General features: G+C 41.4%; 1 protein-coding gene across 1 annotated transcript in view; it reads left to right on the top strand.

The window, feature by feature from the left end:
- COL4A4 (collagen type IV alpha 4 chain) overlaps positions 1-26540 on the top strand; it is a 95952-nt gene that overhangs the window by 1305 nt on the left and 68107 nt on the right. Inside the window, exons 2-5 of the mRNA XM_032594123.1 lie at positions 451-613; positions 16631-16790; positions 20219-20261; positions 24153-24230. Of these exons, the coding sequence (XP_032450014.1) occupies positions 16735-16790; positions 20219-20261; positions 24153-24230 (177 nt within the window). The 5' untranslated portion in view covers positions 451-613; positions 16631-16734. The remainder of the gene's footprint in view (positions 1-450; positions 614-16630; positions 16791-20218; positions 20262-24152; positions 24231-26540) is intronic.

The raw sequence follows: 26540 nt of genomic DNA, 5'->3' as shown, positions 1-26540 counted from the left end.
CCAATGCATCCCAAGCCAGTCACACCAGACCTTTCAGGGGTAGGACTCAGGTGTGTTGTAAAATTCCCTGGAAATTCCCGTGTGCAACTGTGTTTGAGAGCTACTGTTTTACATGCAAACTTTGGTTAGCTGAATTGAATTAGGGTCTCTTCTTTGTAGAAAAATCAAAAGGACATATATTAAACTCTTTAGCACACATAATGTTGCATTGTGGTACAGAGTAGCTTCTCCCTATTGACAGGGAAGGCTCTTAAGGAACCTTCTCCTGGCACCCTTGTTAGGTAGGACATCAGGTGCTCAGTTGATGAAATATGAGTGTCCAAGAATTCCAAAAGATGTATGATAATATTCTATGAACTCACATTACTTCGTAGACAAAAAAAAAAAAATCAAAACAAAACAAAAAAAACCCTCAATGCTAGTGCTGAATCCCCTCTCTTTTAATTCCAGAAGATTTGTCCATTTTGGATTTCAATTCCTTTTCCTGAAACCAAGTCATTTTGAAAGAAGATCAGACTTGGCTTTGTCGACTTTGAAATGGGAGGCAGCCATCAACTGCAAGTTGCTTCTGATGCTGCAACAGAGCAGGAAAGAAACCTGTGATGTAAACACGGTAAGGAGGAAGCAGTTGTTAAGAGCTTGGTCTCTGGGGTAGACTCTGGATTTTGAGTCCTTTCCATACCTGCTAGTGTGAGCTAAACTATGTGGGATGGCGTCTTCTCTTCTGTAAAATGGGCGTAATCATGGTCCCCACCTCAAGGAGCTGTAGGAATCCAGTGCAGCAAGGCATTAGAAGCTCTTTGTCCAGGGTCTTCCCCAAACAAGCACATTTCGGGATCTGATTCTCCAGGCGCATAAAGGAAAGTAGGGTGAACACGATTACAAATGGCAGCACAAGATAGAGATGCTCTTCTCAACTCAGTAGGAGTAGGAGTTCCTCAGCAGGAAAGGGCAAGGGTCAAACACGCCCCACTAGCTCCCTTGAGGTCAACCCACTACTAAGACATCTAGAACAATGTTACTTGGCATCCTGAGAGCAGTAGCTTCGGCATTCTGGAGAGCTGGTTACAAATGCAGAGTCTCAGGGCACCTGGCTGGCTCAGTCAGCAGAACATGTGACTCTAGATCTCAGCGTTGGGAGTTCGAGCCCCGTGTTGGGCATGGACCCTACTCAAAAAAAAAAAAAGAATGCAGAATCCTAGGCATTACCCCAGACCCATTGAATCAGAGCCTGCATTCACCAAGGTCTCCCACTGATTCCTCCTCACATTAAACTTTGAGAAGTGGCTTGTCTAAAAGCCAGATTTCACCACCCATCCCTCACCTCCCCACCACATACATACACTCTCCTTTGGTACAGTGTTGTATACCTGAAACTAATGTAATATTCTGTGTCAACTATACTTCAATTAAAAAAAAATAGTCACACCCAGACACACATAGACACACAAAATGTTTGGTACACTCACTAGGTAGTGTCAGTAAACCAGAATTCTTGGGGGTGAAGGGACTTGATTTTTCACCGTTGGTTCTTAAAATGTGGTAAAGTAGAAGGAAAGTGGGGGATGGCTCTTTTTGTACGTACAAAGGATACAGAGGTCCTACTTTTGATGTTGATGGCAGATGAAAGTTTTGAACAAAATGAAGTGGTCGTTGCCTTTGACAAGCCTTATGTTATTATTTTGCCCCTTTTCCATAATGACAACATCATGTGGGTTTTCTACACGGTACTTAAATATATAGTGGTCGCTTCCTTCCCTTTGAGTGTAAGCCCCGTGAGGGTAGGGGTCCTTTTGGCGTTCTTTACTGTTGGTAAATGAACGACTTAAGTGATGTAACCAGTTGCCTCAGGATTCACACCCAGGTCTGTTTTCTTCCAAAGTTCCTGATCTTTCTATAGCCTTTATTGTACAGGGATGTGCCTCTGCTTTCGATGAGGTGGCCGTAGCTCCTCCTTTCCTTAATCTTTTTTTTTTTTTTTGCTTCATCTCCCCATTTAGCCATCCCTTTTCTTTCAAAAACCTTCTCTTTGCAGCACCTCGAAAACAGACGTTTAGGTTGTTTTCGAGTCTCAGAGTCATTATCAACTCCTGTCAGCTCTTTTCCATTTTACATCTCTGGATTCCTTCACTGCTTTTCTAAGCTCCTGCCCAGTTCGTGCACTTACCATCTATGGATTACGGTAGCCTTCTAGCCAGTGCCTTGCAAGTTCCCTCTGAAACCCATCTTCTAAGACATTGTCGGAGTTCCACTTAAAATTGCACGTCGTATGGGAAAAGACCTATTGCTTTTGGAGCAGTTAGAAACAGTCCCCAAATTTCAGAGGCTTCCAGTAACAAGATTTTCCCTCTCTGTTTACATTACATATTCACCCCAGAGTGTGGGGAGGCGAGAGAGGGGAGGATGCTTTGCTTATGATAGCCACTCAGGAACCTCCTGGAAATTCCCATGCAACATGTTCTCTCATCTCAGAAGGAGGAGAGGATGTGTCAAGTAAGAAACTGCTCTGAAAGCTTCCACGGGGATGTGGCTCATACTCATTATACTAAACTGGCGTTTCATTGGCCAAAGTGGTCACTTGACCACACTTCATTTTGTAAGGGATAGGGAAAGACTACCACACGCCTGCAAAGAGGGCTGGAAATATTTGGTGAATGTTAGAAATGCCCATCATCTACATCATAGCACTTGCTTACTTTAAAACCTCCAGAAACCCTTCTTTGTCTGCTTTGCAGCTCATTCCATGCTTCTTAGAATAGAACAGGGTGGTCTAAAATCAACTTTTTGTACTGCATTTTACTTTTCTGGATTACAAGGCCTTTGAGGGCGGGTACAGAAGGTGATTTTTTTTTAACATAATGGATGCAAAATTAATTTACTGAGTTGTGATTTTTGTACAAGAAACAGTCAGTACCTATCTAAAGTACACGATGCGAGGAGCTTCACAGGTGCATTCATCCCGTGCCACCAACACCACAGTCACGACGCAGAGCTTTTCTCTCACTTGCTGCCCCTTTGCAGCCCATCTCTCGCCACTCCCGTCCCCAGGCAAACATCGATCTGCTTTCTGTCACTGTAGATTGCTTGGCATTTTCTGGAATTTTATACACATGGAATCAAACAGTGCGTCCCCTTTGTGTCTGGCTTCTTTGACTCAGCGGAATGCTGGTGAGATCCCTCCGTGCCGTGTGTAACAGCAGTTTGTTCCTGTTGCTTCCACCGGATGCGTATCAGCTTTTCAAACGCCATTTACCAGCGGTTGGACATTTGATTTGTCTCCAGTTAGGGGGCTGTTACAAATAAAGCGGCTGTGGATACTTGTGCGCAAGGCTTCTGTGCCCGTGTGCTTCCGGTGCTCTTGAATAAATGCCTAGAAGTGACATGGCTAGACCACAGGGTAGGTGTATGTTTAATTACAAAAGAAGCTGTTTTCCAAAGTAGTTGTATCATTCTGTGTTCTCACCTGGATTCTGTGTTCTCACCCGCATTCCGTGTTCTCCCCCACATTCTCTGTTCTCCTCCGCAATGTGTGAGAGCTCTAGCTCCTGCATATATTTCTGGCACATTCTTTTGGTATCCTCAATCTTTTTAATTTTATTCTTTTTTTTTTTAACTTTATTTTGAGAGAGAGAGAGAGCACGAGCAGAGGAAGGGCAGAGAGAAAGAAAGAGAGAGAATCCTAAGCAGGCTCCATGCTGTCAGCACGGAGCCCAACGTGAGGCTGGATCCCATGACGGTGAGATCATGACCTGAGCTGGAATCAAGAGTCTGGACGCTCAACCGACTGAGTCACCCAGGCACCCCTGTCTTAGTTTTATTCTGATGGTTATACAGTGGTGTGTCAATGTGTTTTTGTTTTCATTTGCCTGATAACTCATGATGCTCAACCTCATTTCATGTACTTTCTTAACCATTCATAGAACTTCTTTTGTGAGGTGTCTGTTCAAATCTATTCCCCATTTTAAAAACATTGATTGTTTGGGGTGCCTGGGTGGCTCAGTTGATTAAGTGTCCATCTCTTGATTTCGGCTCAGGTCATGATCTCATGGTTCGTGAGATCGAGCCCCTGTGTTGGGCTCTGCACTGACACTGTGGAGCCTGCTTGGATTTCTCTCTCCCTCTCTCTCTGTTCCTCCCCTGCTCTCTCTCGAACTCTCCCTCGAGCTTGAGCTCTCTCTCAAATAAATAAACAAGCTTAAGAATAAAAAAGAAAAAAAATGTTCCTCTTCTTACTGTTGAGTTATGTTAGTTGTTTATATATATATATATATATATTATTTTATTGTTAAAACAATTTTTTTTCAATGTTCATTTTTGAGAGACAGAGAAGAGCGCAAACAGGGGAGGAGCAGAGAGAGAGAGAGAGAGAGAGAGAGAGACAGACAGACAAAATCTGAAGCAGGCTCCAGGGTCTGAGCTGTCAGCACTGAGCCCAACGCAGGGCTCGAGCCCATGAGCCAAGAGATCATGACCTGAGCCGAAGTTGGATGCTTAACCGACTGAGCCACCCAGGCGCCCCAGGATCTGTTTTAAATTTGCTTTTCTTATACAGATATCCAGCTGTCCCAGCACCATTTGTTGAAAAGACTTCTCTTTCTCCACTAAATCATCTTGATTTTAATAGAAAATCAATTAATTGTCTATATTTGGGTCTTTTATTTGTTCCTCTCATATACCTGTCTCTTCTTTCACCAATGTTACATTTCCTTAGTACTATAGCTTTCGAGCAGGTTCTTGAAATCAGGGTATGCAAGTTCTCCAACTTTGTTGTTGGTTTTTTAAAAAATAGCTTATGCTGTCCTAGATAATTTGAACTTACATATATGTGTATTTGATCAGCTCACGTCGTGTTAAGGACAGTGGTGTCTACATTCATGAGGGGTATTGATCTATAGTTGTCTTGTAATATCCTCATCTAGTTGGTATTTGAGTAATACTTACCTCATAAAATGAGTTGCCTAGCATTCTATCTTCTATTTTCTGTAAGAGTATTTGAAGAATTGATGTCATTTCTTCCTTAAATATTTGATAGAATTCACCGGTGAAGCCAGCTGACCCTGGAGTTTTCCTTGTGGAAGGTTTTGAATTTCATTTAATTATCGTGAATTTAATTGATATAGGGCTATGCAGATTTTCTGTTGCTTCCTGTGTCAGTTTTGATAATTTTCATCTTTCTTGGAATGTGTTCATTTTTTATACATTATCAAATGTATTAGCATATAATTGTTCAGAAGATTCTGATCTTTTTAAAAACATTTTTAATGTTTATTTTTGAGAAAGAGAGAGAGAGAGAGAGAGAGAGAGAGCACACACACACACACACACACACACACACACACAAGTGGGGGAGGGGCAGAGAGTGAGGGAGACATAGAATCAGAAGCAGGCTCCAGGCTCTGAGCTGTCAGCACAGAGCCTGACACAGGGCTTGAACCCATGAACTGTGAAATCATGACCTAAGCTGAAGTCGGACTCTTAACCGACTTGAGCCACCCAGGCCCCCCTTATCTTTTTAATACCTGTAGATCTGTCATATTTTCCCCTTTGTCATTTTTGACAATGGTAATTTATCAAGTTGATCAATTTTATTTACCTTTTTAAAAACTGAAGAGCCAAGGTTAGAGTTTCATTCATTGTTCTCTATTGCTTGAGTGCTTTTTCTTCTGTTGAGTTCCTGTTCTACCTTTATTATTTCTTAGCTTTGATTAATTTGTTCTTCTTTTCCTCATTTTCCAGAATAGGAGCTTAGATAATTGATTTAGACTTTTCTTCTTTCCTAATATGAACATTTATAGGTATATTTTCTTTGCCTGTGTTGGGTAAGTTATATCCCATAAATTTTGATGTGTTGTTTTCATTATCACTCAGTTCAAAATATTTTCTTTGACTCATGGGTTATTTGGAGTGTGTTAATTTCCAAATATTTGGAAATTTCCTAGGTGGTTTATGAAGTTGAGTCTGAATTCAATTCTCCACAAGATTTCAATCTTTTGGAATCTATTGAGATTGTTTCATGTTCCAGTGTATGGTCTATCTTGGTAAACACACTACATCCACGTGGGGAAGAATATATATTCAGTAGTTGTTGGGTGTAGTCTTTTATATATATAAATTAGGGCAGGGTGGTTGATGGTGTTGTTCAGATCTTCTGTGTCTTGACTGATACTTTCTACCTTGTTCTATCAAATACCAAGAGAAGAGTTAGTGTCCCAAGTATGTTTGAAAAATTATCTATTTCTTTTTTTAGTTTTTCAATTTTTGCTTCTCGTATTTTGAAGTTCTGCTACTAAGTCCCTATATTTATGATATGTGTCGCTTTCTGGTATATTAACTTTCTGATCCGTATCGTGTTGCTTCCTATTTTCAAATCTCTTATGTGCCATTGGCATAGCCAGTCTGCCTTTCTTGTATGTACTGTTTGTGTGGGAGATGTTTTCCTGGCCTTTGCTTTCAATATATTTGTGTCTTTTTATTTAAAGTGTGTATTTTATGGCATATAGTTGGCTTTTTCTTTTTTATTTTTTTTATTTTATCATTATTTTTTTCAACGTTTATTTATTTTTGGGACAGAGAGAGACAGATTATGAACGGGGGAGGGGCAGAGAGAGAGGGAGACACAGAATCGGAAACAGGCTCCAGGCCCTGAGCCATCAGCCCAGAGCCTGACGCGGGGCTCGAACTCACGGACGGTGAGATCGTGACCTGGCTGAAGTCGGACGCCTAACCGACTGCGCCACCCAGGCGCCCCAGCTTTTTCTTTTTTAAATCAAGTATGGCAGTCTTTGCCTTTTAGTAGGAATTTTTAGTATATTTTCATGTAAACTAGTTGATAGGATTATAGTTAGGTCTGCCATTTCTCCATTTATTTTCTGTCTCAGTTCCTTTTTTGGGGATTCTTTTATGTTATTCAATTTTTTTAGTATTCCATTTTAATTTTTCATTGGCTTCTACTTATATCTTTCTGAATTGTTTTTAGTGGTTACTTTAGTGATTACAATACACATCTTTAACTTTCCCCGATCTACTTAAAAGTAATATTGATTACTTCAGGTAAAGAAAATTCATTTTAGTATCTACAGGGCCTAGCATGGTATTTGATACAAAATGGTAGATGGATAGATATTTCTTGAATGAACAAAATCATAGGTATTTACGTTGTACCAAAAGTATATGGAGTTGATTCCAGAAAAAAACTTTCTGGCGAATGCCAGGCAAGTTAACTGAAAATCACTTCAAATTTTAAACATTATTACATTTTTAGTTGACTTGAATTTACAAATCTTATAATTTTCATGTATAGTCAAAATTCTGTGTATTATTTTATTTTTTACACATGCTTAATACTTTTGTTGTAAAAAATTAATATAGACCTCTTCTTATCCTTAATTTCTGAAGTTTGGAAAAAAATCTCACTTTCCAATTTTAGAACACGGAGACAATGTTACTTTAATAATAGAATTCTTTATGTTTTTGTGAAACTTCCAGCTGTTAGTCATCTCGGCCACTCTGCCCACATGACATCCTCTTCCCATACCTAGCATGCTGTCTTGGCTTTGAGCAGTTATTTACTGGTGCATAATGTCCACACAGAAACACTGAATGTGTTTTATGGTCGGTCTGCAGCAGCCTGTGGGATGGACTAGCTTTGAAGTCCAGGTTTGAGGGATGCCCTTGAAACGTTTATTAGGTTCCAGAGGTCAGAAGCATCCCGAGAGGAGTCTAGTTCCAGGTCTTGCCCCAAAGGAGAGACCCAGTAGGAGATTCTGAGTTTCTAGGAGCCAGCTCCTGCCAGACTCAAGACAGATGGACACTGGGTAGAAGACAGAGGAAAAGGAGATAGTTAAGCTCTCCTCAGAAAAGGTACAAGACTCACATGACTACTGTGCTCCTTCTCACCAAGACAAAGCTTTCCTCCTGTCTTGGAACCAACTGCACACTCACCCTACTTTATTTACCTTTAAAGTTCATTTGGACACATTTTGTGAAATCTTTCTTTCTTTCTTTCTTTCTTTCTTTCTTTCTTTCTTTCTTTCTTTCTTTCGCCTACATGGCTACCTTAAATGTTTGAATATTCAACTTTCCTACGTTTTAGTGAGAAACGATGCCCTTTAAGATTTCCAACTGTCCTATAGAAGTTTCTAGATTTGCGATCCCAAACATACAGACCTTCACACAAGAAAAATTCAAGTTTTCGGTGTTTCATGGGAAGCTGAATGTCTTTGTATCATAGTGTTCCCATTACATTCAGAAATGACTCTCCCTGCTGCTGCTATTATGGAAGGCTAAAGTTGTTCTTAGAGATGAATTCCTGAAACTCATCCATGAATTTTCATGAATTTTGAAGCTGTGTCGTGTCATGGCTAATAAGGAAGTCTTTGGAGTTTGAATCCTGGGTATGCCACTTACTGCGTGTGTGACTTACTTGTAAAAGAAGTAATCATAATATTTAACTCAGGGTTACTGTGAAGGTTGTAGCTCTGTGTTAAGCCCTTAACAGTGCTTAGCATATAGGTGGTCCTCTGGCAATGCTGCTCATTATAATTTCTAAAAAAAAAAATTATGTTTATTTATTTTTGAGAGAGAGAGAGAGAAGAGTGCAGACTGGGGAGGGGCAGAGAGAGAGGGAGACACAGAATCCGAAGCAGGCTCCAGGCTCTGAGCTGTCAGCACAGAGTCCCATGCAGATATCGAACCCACAAACCGCGAGATCACGACCTGAGCTGAAGTCGGACGCCCAACTGACTGAGCCACCCAAGTGCCCCTATACTTTCTTATGGTCGTGGTGTTGGTGACTATTGTGATGATGGAGAAGAGGAGGAGAAAGGAAAGCAGAAGAGGAGAAGGAGGGCTAAGAAGTGTGTGTGTGTGTGTGTGTGTGTGTGTGTGTGTGTGTGTAGTGGGGCAGGGGTTAGAGGGAACTGCAGCAACAGTGATAGCAGAAGGACCTGTCTTTCTGGTTGATAAACCCCAATGCCAGCCTTTTCCTAAGGTCTTCTCCAACTTATGTTAACTCTGTGATTCTCCACTAACTGAAGATTCTTCATCTCCCTCCATAATTTCTCTCTCCATGTTTTTTTTTAAATTTTTATTTATTTATTTTGAGAGAGAGAGAATGACAGCAAGAGAGTGGGGGAAGGGCAGAGAGAGAGGGAGACAGGATCCCTCTGTCACGCCATCAGCGCAGAGCCAGATGCGGGGCTCAAGCTCACGAGCCGTGAGGTCGTGACCTGAGCCGAGATCTAGAGTCGGACACTCAACCAACTGAGCCACCCAGGCGCCCCTGTCCTTATGTTTAATAGGTACTTTGGGAGGGACTGTCATAGCGTATTCCTCTTTTCTTTCCCCCAGATCTTCTTGCCTCTCCCGACCAATCTTGGCCTCTTCCTGAGTTTTGCCTGGGCTTCCAGTTCCCAATTTGCTAACCCTTCTCTAATATGTTGTGCATGGGAGCTCTTTTGCTCCTACAGGGTATTAGGAAGGAAGGAAACAAACATTTTTTTAACTACTATCACATGTCAGGCACTGTGCTAGGCACTAGTGTAGACTCATGTAATTCTCTCAGGGATTAATTTCACATGCTGAGAAGTCAGAAGCTCAGAGGAGTTATGTACTTGCTCAGGGTTTCAAGGCTAAGTGGTCAAGATCTGAGCACAAGGCTTTCTAACTCCAGAGCCTGCTGTTACCCCTAACTGTGAGAATGCATGGACCAGGAGAAGAAGGCAGATTGTCTCTGTGGAGGAGGGGAGAAGTCACCAAAGGCACACGTCAGCCTCACAGTACGGGTGGGCCCTGCCTGTTGGGATTATGGGGTGTTACTGCCAGAGCTCAACACAAAGGCAGTTCCCAGAGGTCTGAAAGGTCCAGAGAATTCAGATAGAGTCACCCGGCCCTGCCCAGAGGGGAAAATCACAGACCTAGAGAAACCTGGGGGATTAGTGTTTTTGACATGAGACATACAGCATTTTGAGTCAAGAATGTCATTCTTAGCTTGGAGGTGAAGGGCCCATCTGGTTTTGAAAATCCATTGTGTATTTTTGGAACATATATCACCTCCATGCGGTTCCCAAGCAGTGACATTATTATGGTTGTTGTCAACTTTTCTGTTGATATTGGGAGGAGTCCTCAAGGAGAAAATGATAATAAAAGCCTATGTTGGCAGAATAGTAGGTTAGCTGAGATATAGTCCAGTTGGCTTTGGACTAACGAATTCGACTCCAAGGTCAACTGAGGACTCCATAGCACTCTTAAACAATTCGACTGAACCTGCAGGGAAGGCAAGGTGGGGGCGGGATTGGCCATAATCCAACAGCATGCTGGTCAGGTTGGAACTCAGAGTCATTCTCAAGAATTTACTTGAGTAGTTCTCAAAGTTTTTCCGTGTTGCTTCTCAGAGAACATGAAGCTCCAACCACATTCCAGTGGTTCACGGACCACACAGATTCATGACCTGCTTTGTAAGCCTTGTGATACTTACTTGTTGAGATGGACTGTTTTTGCTAAAAAGCTCAAACCAACCTGAACTCTTTGAACGTCTGCAGGTAGAGTCAACCCAAGAATATGGGATTTTCTAAATACCAAAACCAAATAAGCAGCTTATATGTTGGGGAAAGGTTGAGTCATCTCTTAACATGGGAAGTGTAAGCCTCGAAAGGAGATGTCCGGCCACTGAGGTGGACACAGCGTTGTCATTCTTTTTCTGGGAGCACTTTTCTATCCTTCGAGGCCCTTTTCTTACTTGTTTGCAAAGATGAGCCTTTAGGAATTCTATTTTGGAAAGATAAAGGTATATACAAATAGGTGTTCAGACTATCAGAAAAATTTCACCTTGGAGAGTCTTCAGATAGTTCAGTGTCAGAAGGTCAAAAGAAAGAACGTGTAGATATTAAGTTAATAGGAATTCATTTCACTGAAAGAACAAAAATATTATTATTTTAAAAAGCTCAAAGACTTAATGTTACTTTGGAAAAGAAAAGACATCATACTTATATTACCTTTTTGAGACTGGAAGATTCTGATACTCAGTCTCCTGCTATCCGGTCCTGTAATCTTGACCATTCCCTGCTCCCATCCCCCGGTTGATGAGAACCCAAGCAGGGTGTATTTCTTTTCAAGATTGGGTTGCAGAGAAAACAAATTCCCCGTAGTAGAAATAATGATTTAGAAGGTCTCAGATCTTGTTCCCAGACATAGCATTTGGAAAACATCGAGCAAAGACTCATGAGGAGTCCCAGGGGAATTGGAGTCCAGGAACGTTCATAAAGGAGTGAAAAAAAAAAAATCAGCCCAGGGAGTTGGAAAAAGAGAAGCTAATGATATTTGCTGTATAAGCTAGAGCTTACTGAAATAAACACAGGCTGGGAAAGAGCCTATGGACCTTACTATGGTTGTTGAACGAGGCTGATGTTCAGAGATCCAGGATCTTTGGAGGAGATCTTCTGGGGGATCCTCTGGGGGAACCTCCAAGAGAGCTTCCTGTTGGGGTGTCCAGCCTTGGGACCAGCTATGGGGGCAGAGCAATGCTTTTCATCAGACTTGGCTGGACAGGTCAGTTTGCTCAGATAAAGGGAATAGACTATAAGCCTGCATCAGAAATGGGGCAGCTCTTGGGAATGAGCTAGTCTTTCATTCTCTGATGGACCATCAGTCTTTCTCTTTTCACATTTTCCTTTCTTAAAAACCCATTTTTTTATGATTACTGAGGATATCTGTTTCCTCTAAATTCAGGCTTGTGCTTCTCCTAGACCTGTTTCAGCCTTCGAATGTCTGACTCTCCTTCGGGGCGTCTTCCTCCCCCAGCCCCTTTCTTCTCTTTCCTAAGTCCTGTTTCTGAGAGGAGCCATCCAGTTTGCAGTATCCCCCGGCCCTGAGCCAGAGCTCTAGGTCAAGCTCTGGGTTGGGCTGCCTCTAGGTCAGGTGGTTATCGTCCTCCACCACGTGGCTGGCTGATGAAAATCTGGCCGCACCCTCACTTAGCTGGGCCGAAGGCGGGACCTGAGTGGGCCCTGACACAGCAGCCCCTGGAGAATGCTCCCTTCCTGAGAATAACAGTTGACAAACTAAAGCATGTCCTTTGAAAGGTGCAGAACCTTGGCAGAAGTTTCCTAGGTAGGCAATCTCCCAAAGCAGCTGTTTGCATTGTTTGCATATGTGTTGGTGGCATAGGCGTAGCGCTTTGGGTTGCAAAGCTTTTTTTTTTTTTTTGCTAATAATGTTAGACTCCATTGGAAACTCCCTGCCTTGGCCAGTCCTATGTGATGACAGTCATGTATTTTTGAGAAGGTAGGTTAGAAGGACACTGTTTTGAGCGAGAGAGTATTTTTGTTTTGTTGTCTGGTGCAGTCAGAAGCTCGGTTGAGACAAAAGTTTTTATGCTCTTAACACAGGCAGTTGCAACGAAGAAACTCCTCTCAGATTGCTGTGGATTACCTGTGTGACTGCGTTTTGAGAACACCGATGCTCACGGTGCAAGCTGATCGTCACATGGGCCCTGAGCATCACGTGCTCAGCTGTTGTGGCGACTTAGTTAGGAGAACAGTTATAAATTCTCCACGACTTGTTCATGGCTAGTTTTGGGCTCGACAGACGTGTGGGGTTCAGCACGTGCTCATCCAAGGCTTGCTCCGGGTCAAACAGTGACCAAGGCAGTTTTTTACCACTGGCAGCTCCTGGAGAGCAGAGGTCTTCAAGCTGAGGTACATACGCCCTTGGAAAACAGAATGATTCCTCAGAGTTGTGCAGTCAGCTTGGAAGATGAAGTCAAGGAATCAACTTGCAGATTCTCAACTCTATCATATTCTTTCTTAGAATTGTTCTGTCTGAAGATAGGTCTTTGCTTCATGTTCTCACCGCCGCCTTTTACAATTTTTCCTTTTGCTGGTTTTCACCAGAGAAGCATACCCCTCTGCCCCCACCCACCCTGCTTTGTGCCCCCGAAGGCAAGATCTGTTTGTGAGGCAGACGCTGGGCAGCGTAAATGCAGGTGCTGAGAACAGAGAACATTCCACCTTTTGGGTTCCACATCCCTGGGCCAGGTGGTTTCTAGTAAGACTTATCAGGTGGTAGATCACTCAAAATGATTCTTGATGATAAATTCTATATTGCTTTTGGCACACAATTTAGGAGAAGTTCAAAGAACTGCATGACATTTATAGAAGAAATTCCTTCCATTCACAAAGTCTTGTTTCTGTGAATAGATTTATTAGAATTTACAGTTTTTAGAAAGTATAATGGAAGGAGTACTGTTGCTTGACCCACCTCATTTCTTGACCAGATCTCATTTGTTGATCTGGGCTAAATAAACTATTTGAGAAACCGAAATCCCCAATTCATTCATTGCCGAGTACATTTCCAGTAAAATTTCATTTGTAACGTGTTCAATAATTGTTTATCAAAATTTTAATTTATTTGGTTTTGGTGGATTATATACCACTTATCATCATAATGATAAACACATTGAGGCAAAAACATTTATGACTTAGAGATTTGTGATCATAGAGAATAAAAAAAAATAATTTGTATACATATTTTTGTCACAGAGAAGCATAGTAAGGTAATCTATATAAGAATTTCCAAGTATAAAAATACGCTGCACTGGGATATACGTGGGGGATAAATTGGAAATATTAGTTCAAGAATGAAAATGAGGTAAAATTTCTAGCTGGTTGAGAACTTGTTGTGCACATATTTTAAGCTGATGGTGGCAAGAACCATCCTTAGAATGATTATGATGGTCCATTGGCTATGTCAGAGTAGGGCTGTAACTCGTTTTGTTTTATAAGTCACCATGTACAATGTTCCAAATTATACTCTTAGCACCTTTAAAGAGAAGATGAAAGTGTTTAGATATTAACTCATAAAAAATGAAAAGGGGGTGTGTGTAACTTAAAAAACATTCTTAGGGGGAGTGTCAGAGCAGACATCTGCAGCCTGCTATGCTTAGGTGTCAAATGGCAGAAGGGATCCGTACTGGAGTCAAAACCCCCCAGGTCTACCATTTATTAGCCCTGTGAATTTGCACCAGTTACTTAAACTGACCCAAGCTGGTTTTCCTTCACAACTGAACTAATACTTTCCTTACTGAATTGTGGTGAAGGAAGTGATTTGATGTGCCCAGCACTCTTAGCAGAAGGTCCAAGGTGTAATTAGTGTCCATGCCTCTCCACTTTTCCCAAGGCTGTAACGATCCCTCTTTCCATGGCCCTCTTTCTTCCTTTCTCCATCACCTCATGTGTATTCAAAGTTGGCCTTATCTTACATTCTCTGTTAAATACATTTGATTATCCCAAAGTATATTCTGTAAATTCATTCATCCAATGAATATATGTTAAGCTCCAACTCTATTCCAGGCACGATTATGGCTCTGGGGATAACTGTGAATTAAGAGACAAAATCCCTATTGTCACAGAGCTTACTAAGTGCACGGTGATGAGGGTGCATTGGCTGCTCCCAATTAGCGATGTCCTTTCACTAGTGGGAGACCAGTTGGATTTCTGCGGATTGGCCCATCTGTCCATCCACCCAACCAGCCAGCCATCTGGTCATTCAGTTACAAAATGTATTGAGAAACTCCTAAGTGTTAGGACCGTGATCAGGCATTCTTGTCTGAAAGTGACTGCAAAAGCACTCTATTTTAATAAAATCCCTGTTTGTACGCCCTTTATCACAATATGCATAGAGATTAATGCATGATGTATCTATTTTGTGGTTAAATGTAAATATCCCTGGTTTTCTTTAATTTTTTCACTATTTCTTACCTGTTTAAAATAATGAGTACCTTTTTTTTTTAATGTTTATTCATTTTTGAGAGAGAGAGAGAGAGAGAGAGAGAGAGCGAGCAAGCATGGGCGGGGGAGGGGCAGAGAGAGGGAGACACAGAATCTGAAGCAGGCTCCAGGCTTGGAGCTGTCAGCACAGAGCCTGATGCGGGACTCCCACTCATGAACTGTGAGATCATGACCTGAGCCAAAGTCAGATGCTTGACCGACTGAGCCACCCAGGTGCCCCAACTGAGTACCTTTTGAATGATTCAAACCAATTTGTGTATTCCTTCTAAATCAATAATTTGTTTTATTGAGATTTTCTTCCAGTATGCAGCTAAAAAAACACATTTAAAATGATGAATGTGGAGGGGTGCCTGGGTGGCTCAGTTGGTTAAGCATCTTAGTTCAGTTCAGATCATGATCTCGAGGTCTGTGAGTTCAAGGCTTGTGTCGGGCTCTGTGCTGACAGCTTGGAGCCTGGAGCCTATTTCAGATTCTGTGTGTCTCTCTCTCTGTCCCTCCCCAGCTCATGCTCTGTCTCTCTCACTTTCAAAAATAAATAAAAAAAAAAATAAAAAAACATTGTTTTGAATGATGGATTTGGGGATGGGAAATGATCCGGTCCCTCAAAGTGATTCTTTTTCTACCTGACTCTCAAACTGTATCAAGGAATGTTGTTCTACCACTTACATGGGGAACTAGTATTCCATAAACACAGCATTGAATTAGTTTATCCAGATTTCATCCAGAAATCAAAAAATTTCCATTTGAAGACATTTCAATATCAAGACATTCCTTTAGGCCAGGTCTTTTTATATAATATCTATACCTTTTTTAATCAAAGATATAGAATTTTTTGAATCATATGTTTTCTCTTTTTTTTGAGATAAAATTCACAAAATAAAGTCACTGTTTGACTTATTTTAAAGTTCATAATTCAGTGTTTTTTAGTATATTCATGAGCAACCAGCACCACTATCTAATTCCAGAACATTCCGTAGTCTCAAGAAGAAACCTCCCAATTCTCTCCTCCAACCCCTGACAATTACTACTCTACTTTCTGTCTCTGTGGAGTTGCCTATTCTGGTTATTTCATAGACATGAAATCATACCATATGTGTCTTTCCTGTAACATGATGTTTTCAAGGTTCATCTATGTATCAGTCCTTCATTCCTTTTTATGGCCAAATCTCTTGTGTGGAAGTAGCACATTTTGCTTATCCATTCATCAGTTGATGGGCGTTTTGCTTGTTTGCACTTTTTGGCTATTATGAATATTTATGTACAAGTTTATGCATGAATATAGTGTCAATTCTCTTGGTTATAACTGGGAGTGGAATTGCTGGGTCTTATGGTAATTCTGCATTTAACTTTTTGAGGAACCATCAAAGTGTTTTCCACAACTGTGGAAACCATTTGACATAAAAATATTTTCGTATGTGTTTGCTGTGTGCATGAAAAGTATATGTTTCTATCCTAAAGGGTCCCCTTCCTCGTTCCAAAAAGTAAAAAAATGCACTTAAGTGAGTTTTAACTTGGATTTTCAAGGGCAAATGTTAAATAGGAGAAAATGCCACTTAACAAAATGAAGCAATAATTTTTATACAAGCATTATATACATCTATATTTCATTTCTCAAAAATATATTTATGACACAAATAACTGGAGAGTGTTTTTATTTCTAAGAATAAAAATTGGTATTTATTCAGTTTTATTACCACTAAGATTGTTTTGTCAAAAAAAGTTGAACTTCCCCTTTAGAAAATATTTCCATTGCTGTGAATAATGAAAGTAGTTATTTTCAACATTATAGAGCATATTGTGTTTTAAGAGATGTATCTATATTTAACATATACAAACTTTAAACCTAGGACATAGCACCCCACTTACAAGTGAGAGTCTTCTGGAAGAGAAGAGAAACCTGACAGAATTTTTTTTTAAGTACCAAGACTTGACTGTGAAGTAATCCAGGCACATGGCGTCAATAAGGTGCTCATTCAGGTGGATCAAGCCATTGGCCACAGATCCCTGGTGAGTGTCCTCCGTGTGATAACTTGCTTATATTTAATAATTTCTCCTAAATTTGGTTTTACAGTTATGAGTTGTCTGAACGTTTCATGTGTCAAGAGGCCAAAGTGTTCCAGAAACCTATCCATTATGCCTGCTATTTTGTGATTCATTTTTTTTTTTTAATTTTTTTTTTCAACGTTTATTTATTTTTGGGACAGAGAGAGACAGAGCATGAACGGGGGAGGGGCAGAGAGAGAGGGAGACACAGAATCGGAAACAGGCTCCAGGCTCCGGGCCATCAGCCCAGAGCCCGACGCGGGGCTCGAACTCACGGACCTCGAGATTGTGACCTGGCTGAAGTCGGACGCTTAACCGACTGCGCCACCCAGGCGCCCCAGATTCATTTTTATTAAACACCAGTTCTCTCTACTGTCCCTGAATTACACCCACATCATCGCCAATGGGAAAGACATTCATCTAAAGGCTGCAGATTCTTGTCCTCTTACTAGGTTTTAGGTATCCACATCCTAATCCCTGGATCCTGATAATACGGTCTGTTACAGGTGATGGGGATTTATGTTTGTAGATAACATTAAATTTACTAATCAGCTGACCTTAGGGAGCTTATTCTGGATTATCTGGGTGGGTCCGGTGTAATCACAAGGGTCCTTAGAAGTGAAAGAGGGAAGCAGGAGGGTGAGGGGCAAAGGAGATGTGACAATGGAAACAGGTCACAGGGATGAGACGGACGTGACCAGCCATTGCTGGCTCTGAAGACGGAAAGGAGACCAGGGGCCAAGGAATGCAGGCAGCCTCCAGAATCTGGAAAACACAAGGACACTGAATCTTCCCCAGAGCCTCCAGAAGGAACACAGCCCTGCCCCCACTTTGATTTTCAACAGTGAGACCCATGTGGGAGAATCATGACATAACAAATTCCTGTTGGTTTTAAGCCACCAAGTTCTTGGTAATGTGTTATGGGGCTGGTAGGAAACTAACATGCTATTGTCAGAAGGGACCAAAAAAGACATTGGGAGTTAAGACAGCAACGTCTTAAATAGTGAAAAATAAGAAAAGTTTTGAGACCGATGAATATGTATGCATGAGAGAGTGGTAGGAAGAATGGATTTGTTTCAGGACTACAGGAGAATCTAACTTATTTGGAGTGGGTGGGGAGGAAACTGCAAAATAGTCTTAATTTTAATGGTTTTTTAAAAGAAAAAAAGAATTGCCTTTTTTTCAATACACACAGCAGCAGGAGGAACTATCAGAGGACAGGGCGAAGGAAGGACAAGAGAGGTTGAGCACTGACCCGAACGGCATCCGTCCTTGCCCCCTTCCAGCAAGCTTTTGAGGACATTGCCCAACATTTCTGGGTCAGTTTGCTTTTGTGCAAAATGTGGAAAAAACATGCCCCGACTACAGTTTTTTTTTTTTTTTTAAGTTTCTTTATTTTTGACAGAGACAGAGTGTGAGCATGAGTTGGGGAGGGGCAGAGAGAGAGAGGGAGACAGAGAATCTGAAGCAGGCTCCAGGCCCTAAACTGTCAGCACAGAGGCCAACGCGGGGCTCAAACTCACGAACTGTGAGATCATGACCTGGGCCGAAGTCGGACGCTTAACCTACTGAGCCACCCAGGCGCCCCTGGTTTTTTTTTTTTTTTTTTTTTTTTAAGTGTATTTATTTTTGAGGGGTGGGGGGAGGAGTAGAGAGAGGGAAACACAGAATCCGAAGCAGGCTCCAGGCTCTGAGCTGTCAGCACAGAGCTTGATGTGGGCCTCAAACCCATGAACTGTGAGATCATGACCCGAGCCAAAGTCGGATGCTTAACCAACTGAGCCACCCAGGCATCCCCATCCCTAACTACAGTTTTAATGAGACTATATATATGGGGATGGCCAAAGCCAGTATGGGATGTAACATGTACTTATTTACAAATGTCCAAAGTGATAAGGGCCCAATTAGCAAACGGTAGTTATAAATACTTGACTTAAAACATTTTATCCCATGTTTAACACATCTTTCAACTTTTTATTCTCTTAATTACTTAGATGCTTCACTGAAATGCCAACCTTACCTTTGTTGGCATTGTCATGAACTCCAACAGCAGGGTTGGGGAGAAGGAAGACCTCAGTGGGGTAGCCAGTAAGCATGGGCTCGGCCTGCCGCAGTCCCCAATCTCCTAGTCTGGGTCTCGTCCAGAGGCACGACTCTGCAGCTTTCTATAATGTTTCTCAGCATTTCAGCATGAGAGGGGGACAGTGTGGAGAAAGAAGGCTCACTTAGGACGTGGGTTTCAGACAGAAGACTCTACTTAGAAAAAAGGACAGAGCTGGCGGGAAATCACAGCCTGAGTCTGGCTGGACCGCAGCTCTCCTCTCATCCCTGGGAATGATGTGACCTGAGTCCCCAAATCCATCAGAGCTGTTTAAGAATTAAATGACATGATGAATATGAAAGCTCTTTGACCAATATAAGCCCAAGGCAGATGTATGTGAATGTTTAGTGGTTGTCACAGTCAGACTGGGCTCCTGGAATAATACCATACCAGGGGGTTTACAAAGAACAGAAATTTATTTCTCCCAGTTCTGGAGGCTGGAAGTCTGAGATCAGCGTGCCAGTGCAGTGGGTTCTGGTGAGAGCGTCTTCTAGGTTGCAGACTGCCGACATCTTGGTTTGTCCTCACATGGTGGAAAGAGGGGGAGAGAGAGCTCTCTGGGGTCCCTGTATAAAGGGCACTAATCCCATTCATAAGGACTCCACTCTTGTGACCTAATCACCTCCCAAAGGCATTACCTTCTAGTACCATTATAAAGGGTGAGGATTTCAACTCATAAATTTGTGGGCAGTGGGGGGCAGAGAGATGCTACAAACATTTGGTCCATAACAATGGTCTTTTATGGTTGTATCTCTTCTCTGTTAAAATTTGTTTATAGTTATGATGTTATCCCCAGTGGACTTCTGCCTCGCTTACAAGACCCTGAACCACTTAACTCTTCCCTAGCTGATTCATATTATTTTCCTTCCTTTCCAAATCATCTCCCCAGTCCATTAGATTTTCTTCCCTCCTCCCTCCTTCCAGTTGGTTCCACTTAATGGCATCCAGGATACACTGAGCTGCCTCCTTCCCTCACTCATCTACATTTCATTCAGAGAGTCGTCTCCATGCCCTCATCTACCCATCCAGTCTCATCTTCAGAGTGTCCCCAGGGTACCCAGCCCAGTGAGGACCCCACTAAAGGGGTGTGAGTACTTCTTGACTGAATAGCAAGAGGGAAGATAATGATGACAAGCAGAGAGAGAGTAACATTTATCTTGTCACTGATGACAGTGGCCTATTAGAAAAAAAAAAAAAAGCCTGGAATTTCTTCTTTTGTTCTTTCTCTTTTTAGTTTGTTTTGCATGAAAATGAACAGTTTATGTTAATCTGCATTTTCGCTGTTTTGTAGGTTGCTTATACTTATCCTGTTTTCTGTACAACACGTATATGCGGTAAGTACATTAATTAGCTCCGATTGCATGCATTATTCTTGTTATAAGCCTTTTTGTCTGTGGAACTCAGTTTTCTCATCTGTAAAATGAAAGGCTGGACTAGGTGAACTCTAAGGTTTCTTTTCCACACTCAAAACTGCTTACCAAATTGCCCAGGTATTGGGGATTTCTTCATCGTGTAACATTACCCTGTGTTAAAATCTTTTTTTGAAGGGGGGCTGGAAGCGGCTGGCCTACTTCAAGATTAAATCAAGACATACAGGATTACATGTGAACATTTTAACCCTGGAGAAGGATAAACCTAGAATATTCTGTAATAAGATCTCTGTCTTCTGCTTCCCACTGAGGAATCTGAGTTATTAAACCCAACCCCAGACATTTCTGGGAAGTCACACTATGGACTGCCAGTAACTCAGATCTTGAGATAACTGAACGGGTTAAGTCACCCTAGTGAGCACGTCCCCATCTGCCATCCTCTCTGGCTTGGATTTACCCAATCCAGTTTCTGTTATTTCAGTTAACATGGGTCTTTTCAAGGCAAATCAAAATAGAGAGTTGCTTTCTGTTCTCCTTTTCCTACTGGTCAGGACCAGAGAGGAATCAGAAGCTCTCCCCAAGTAGGATGATATGCCGTGTACCACTTAGTCCCATGCATTTGAGAGCATCATCTGAAGTAAGAATGGAAACACACTGAGATATGTGTCTGGATTTCTTTTTACTTGATTTCTCTAAGTTTATTTTTGTATTATATTCTCTCCCCCCCCACCGCCCCGTTAGAAGAGCCTACAGAGTCTTAAATTTCACTTCCTTTGTTTCTTATGTTCCATACGTGGGAAAAAAAATTCTTGAAACAAAGACTCATCTAGCCTGGACCCTCCTATCAGGTTGTGCTGTGCAGAGATATTAGAGATTTCACACCAAAGTTGCGATACTATAGTTGTCTTTTAAAGATAGTGATATAAATTGATGCAAAAGTTATGGGAGGCAATTTGGCATTATCCTTCAGAATTTCAAATGCGTAATCCTGTTGACCCAGGAAGTTTCCTTTTGGGAATTTATTATATATGTTTATACTGACTTGCGCATAAAGAAAACACACAAAAATATTGTAGTGTTTAGTAACGAAGGGAGGTAGCTAACGGCCCATCAAGAAGGACAGATTAAACAAGTACTTCATGTGAGGAAGAGCGATTCTATTAACTTGGAATGACTTTGAAGGCATCTAAGTGAAGGCAGCAAGGTACACAGAAATATACCATTTGGGTAAAAATAAAACAAGATTCAAATCACCAAAAGTGTGTGTGTGTGTGGGTGTGCGTGCGTGTGTGTGTATGTGAGTGTGTGCATATGTGTTCCTGGTATGAAAGTGCTCATAACTACCCAGAAACAGATTGAGGAGAGTGATTGCCTCTAGGTGAGGGAATGGGAGGGCCTGGGCTGGAAAAGAAAATTTCTTTCCCCATTATACTCTTTGGCCCTGTTTGAATTTTTTATCATATGCAAATGTTGTTTTTCAAAAAAAGAAAATAGAGGTATGAATGTAGGACCAGTTATTAATCTAGAAATTAATAACGTACCTCATAAACATTTTATTCAACATACGTTTGTTTAAAAAATATCTGGGCTAAAACAGGAACTTTTCTTTTTTTTCCTCTTTGAAGAATGACATTAGTTTTGGAGAACGTCAGTGTATTCTGGTGAATATGGTTTATACTTTGAATGTTGCCTTGGTGTGAGCCGTAGTATTTATCTTTTTCAAATGGGTTCATACAGTCTGTTTTTGTGGCACATATTTTCCCTCTATGAATGCCTCCCCTAAAGTGGTATTTATTGGGCTATATCTAACGTACAAAAACTTCTTAGAGCCTAAAATTACCTCTTGCTTTTTTCTTTTATCAGTACCAAAGCTTTATATGTGACTATTTCTGTTTTTTTTTAATTAGAATCTGTTAATTTATTTTACACCAATTCTTTCCTGAAATGTAATTTTCAGATTCTACAAACATCTCTGTGATGGTTGGCACAATTAAGAAAAAAAAAACAATAAAAGAACAAACTTGTCTTTATTATCAAGCCAGCTAATCAACTGACCTTCTTTCTCTGGTTGTTTTGATATTTCACTGAACACATAGTAATGAGTCCCCGCCTTAAATGAACCCAAGTATTCAGACCAGTTGCTTTAAAGTGTTTTCATGATGTCCTGGACCTGGGCATTTAACCTTTTTTTTTTTTTTTCGTCACCTTATCAGAGTTTTGAACTTGATGGTTCTGCATTCATAGATAACAATGTGACTCAAAACTCAAGAGGCATCTGTTTTGGAAACTTCAAATACAGTTTTTTTTTAACTTAACTCTTGTAAAGGTTCACATTCTTATATACTTTCAATGACTCTAAAGAATTTTGTTTATAAAAATGTCTTTTTTTAATTAATGCTTAATTTAAATATTTTTCTTTTGGGATGTGTCTGAGCATATTTTTTTTTTTTTTCTAGAAAAAAGAGGTCTAAGTTGTGTGACTGAAAAATAAATACATTCGGGATAGATCCTTTTTCCTCCCATACACATACTCATATATATGTGTATGATTACACATGTGTGTATTCATATGTACACCTGCTTGTATGTCCTTCCATGCATACTTATGTACATTGGTGTGTAGGTATACATATTTGTTTTCCAACTGAACTGTAAGTGTTGGTTCAAATGTTACATGTTTCCCCATTATGCTTTGGTGCGAAGACTCATGTTTATAGCCTTGAATGTAAAAGATCTATCAGTCATAGAAATGTGTGGGTAATATATAAGTGTTACAGTGAGGGCTGGACCAGGCGAGATCATGAACTAGGCGAAGTATGTCCCTGGTGCCTTTCTGATATTCCTGTCCACACTCTCAGCTCGTAGCATCTAGAGCTGTTTTTGCCACTAGTTCTTCCCAACCCACCGCCCCAGGCTCTGAAGGAATGGTCAGTGTTCATTGTCATTGTCACTGCAGGTGCATCATGGTGGCTGTTTTGTTGTTAAGGGATCTACTTATGGAAACAGTTATTCTGGGATTATGCTTTTGTATTGATGTGACAGATGACTCTGGATATAGACAATGAGGATTTGTGAGAACAAGGGCCTGATTCTTCCTAAAGAGCGTGTGTGTGTGTGCATGTCTGTGTGTGTGTGTGTGTGGTGTGTGTGTGTGTGTGTGTGTGTGTGTGTGTGTTTGGAAGAAGCATGAAAGTTAAGAAAACATGTGAATGTGGAGAAACTCTCTAAAGAGAATGTTGGAGAGAGGTTAGCGAGAAGTGGGGAAGGGCTCACCTTATTCAAGTTCAGGAGCTTTCTGGTTGAGAGACACATTAGAGGAACCATCTTGGAGTTTTAGCAGTTTGCAGGAAACAGTTTTCGTGTGAAAATCCAACGCTGTGACGGGAGCAGTGACCAGGAAGGACTTGATGGTGCTGGAGGGGAAGCAAGAGCGTCCTGAAAAGCAGCCAAGTTTATAATTGAAGTGAGACACCATTGTGTCCTTACAGTTTTCCTAATCATATAGTTTACACTCTAAGATTGTTCACAACTTAGTAAATGAGGTCTTGCCAGGAGAAGGACATCACAGAAGATTCTTGCTTAAAAAAAAAAAAAAAGTGGCCTCAGAAGGGAGCTTTTTTTAATGCCAGCTCACATAAACTTTTATTTTTCTCACACTCTTATCGAGCTACAATGGAAGTTCTTTGCCTTTTTATGTATCAACATGAGTGTTTTCTTTTCTAGGTTTCCAAGGTAAAGGTATACTGTGGAATTCCCATCAGTTAGATAAACCGAGATGCTTGTTATAAGTTAAATATCATGTACCCAGCTAAGCAAAGAATACCAGTTTACTAAACCAGATGCTTCACTTTCCAGAGTGGAAAGAAGTTTATTGGGCCTTGCGGAGGAAGAGATTGCTCAGTTTGCCAGTGCTTTCCTGCAAAAGGGTCTCGGGTAAGTGATGTAAAAATCAGTATGGGCAGTGGGAGGAAGAAATGGGGAGTTACTCATCAACGGGCATAAAGTTTTGGTTATGCAAGATGGGTTAGCTCTAGAGATCTGCTGTAGGATGTCTACCTAGAGTCAACAATAATGTCATGTTCACTGAAACATTGGTTGGGAGCAGGGGCACCTGGGTGGCTCAGTCGGTTAAGCGCCCAACTTCGGTCAGGTCATGATCTCACAGTTCATGAGTTCAAGCCCCGTGTCTGGCTCTGTGCTGACAGCTCAGAGTCGGAAGCCTGCTTCAGATTCTGTGTCCCCCTCTCTCTCTGCCCCTCACCCGCTCTCTCTCTCTCTCTTTCTCAAAAACAAACATTAAAACATATTTTAAAAAATTGGTTGGGAGAGCAGATCTCATATTAAGTGTCCTTACCACAGTAAAATGTTAGGAAAAAAGTCAACATGGGCAGCATGTTGAAATTTGAGCCATTGTGAATACTTAACGTTAAGTAGTCCCAGATTCTTAGCATGTTCTGATAATTGTCAATGTTTCTGTTTTACAGTCAAAGTTCTGTACATTCTGATAAGCCATCCCAGTTGTATTACACTAGGCATCAAGCTTAGAAGTGCAAGCTGCGATTTACCCAATGTTTCATACCACACTAATCTTGTGAACTGCCTTATGCAAAAAGGGTCCTGTGCCAAATGGTACATGCTAGGTCGCCATCTTGAAACTCAGGTTGCATATCAGCATTGTTTTTTAATGTTTATTTATTTTTGAGAGAGAGCAAGACACAGAGTGAAGCAGGGAAGGGGCAGAGAGAGAGAGAGAGAGAGGGAATCCTAAGCAGGCTTGAGGCTGTGAGCTGTCAGCACAGAGCCCAACACAGGGCTTGAACCCACAAACCGTGAAATCATGACCTGAGCCAAAGTCATGAGCCAGGTGCCCCAACATATAAGCATTTTAAAGGCTCTGAGAAGTAGTGTAGTGAGGCAGGGGAAACCTGGTTTAAACTTATCTAAAGTGGTATATCCAGACATTGGACTACAAGACTCTTTTTTGGATAGCACCTATTGAAGTCACATGGGCATAGTGTTCTGTATGCATCTGTTGTGCATGGCTGCATTTCTTGTGTGCTTCTTATGTGCCGCACACCATCTGTGTTCTCCAAACGCCTTAGGTCCCGGACTCCTCATGACTACTCTCTTACTATCTCAGCGTGCCGACTTTGCAAGGCAGAAGATCAAAGCTCAGAGAGGTGTAGCCTGTTACTCAAGTCCACCCAGGACGGGGCTCTGGGTGACTACACTACGTTCTCTGTCCCCGCAAGGCACAAGAGCCCTCTTGGCTACTGTAGGCGGGTCACTTGAACATTTATGGACCTCTGTCTCCCTTATATTCTGATAGCAGCAGCTGGCGGCCCACCCGCTCATTTGTGCTGGCGTAGTAGATCGAACAATTCTTTGGATTAAAAATACGCCCGCCATCTTACAAGAAAAGAGGAACTTGCTTTAGAAACCTTGGACAGTTTTTGAGTCAGATCAGTGATTCTGCTGCAACATGTTTCCATCGATTCTATAGGGAGTAACGCTCAAAAAGCACAGTTCAGGGATGACCAGTCTACAAGGAGGCAAGACCTCTCCTGAGGGAAGGGGCCATATATTTCTCCCATAGCTTTGCTTTCTCTCTGCACGATACGTGTGCAATATGTAAGGGGCTCCTGTGTTGAGCTCTCTTCCTGAAACCAGCTAACTTTCAGAGCATGAATTATGGCAAATCCCCTCCTGCTTAAACTGCATTGTTTCTTTAATACTTCAAAAACTTTGGAGCTCAGAATTTATCTTAAGGTTTTTCTTTTCCTTTAAAAAATTTTTTTTAAACTGCTTTTTAAGTTTATTTATTTTGAGAGAGAGAGGGCAAGCAGGGCAGAGGCTGAGAAAGAGAGAGAGGAGAATAAGGATCCCAAGCAGGCTCTGCACTATCAGGACAGAGCCTGATGCGGGGCTCAAATTCACGAACCTTGAGATCATGACCTGAGCCAAAGGCAGACGCTTAACCGACTGAGGCACCCAGGTGCCCCTGTCTTGAGATTTGTCAAGCTGCTTTCATGACATGACTCAAAAAAAAGAGGTGCAAACTTCTAGTTATAAAATAAATAAGTCCCGGGAATATACTGTACAGCATGATGAATATAGTACATAATACTATCTGGTCTATTTGAAGGTTATTGTGAGTAGATCTTAAGAGTTATCATCACAAGGGGGAAAAAAAAGTTACTGTGTGAGGACAGATGCTAACTAAACTTATCGTGGTGATCACTT

This window comes from Lynx canadensis, chromosome C1 (genome assembly GCF_007474595.2).
Source record: "Lynx canadensis isolate LIC74 chromosome C1, mLynCan4.pri.v2, whole genome shotgun sequence".
Classification (NCBI taxonomy): Eukaryota; Metazoa; Chordata; class Mammalia; order Carnivora; family Felidae; genus Lynx; species Lynx canadensis.
This window is presented reverse-complemented; position numbering and strand designations above follow the sequence as displayed.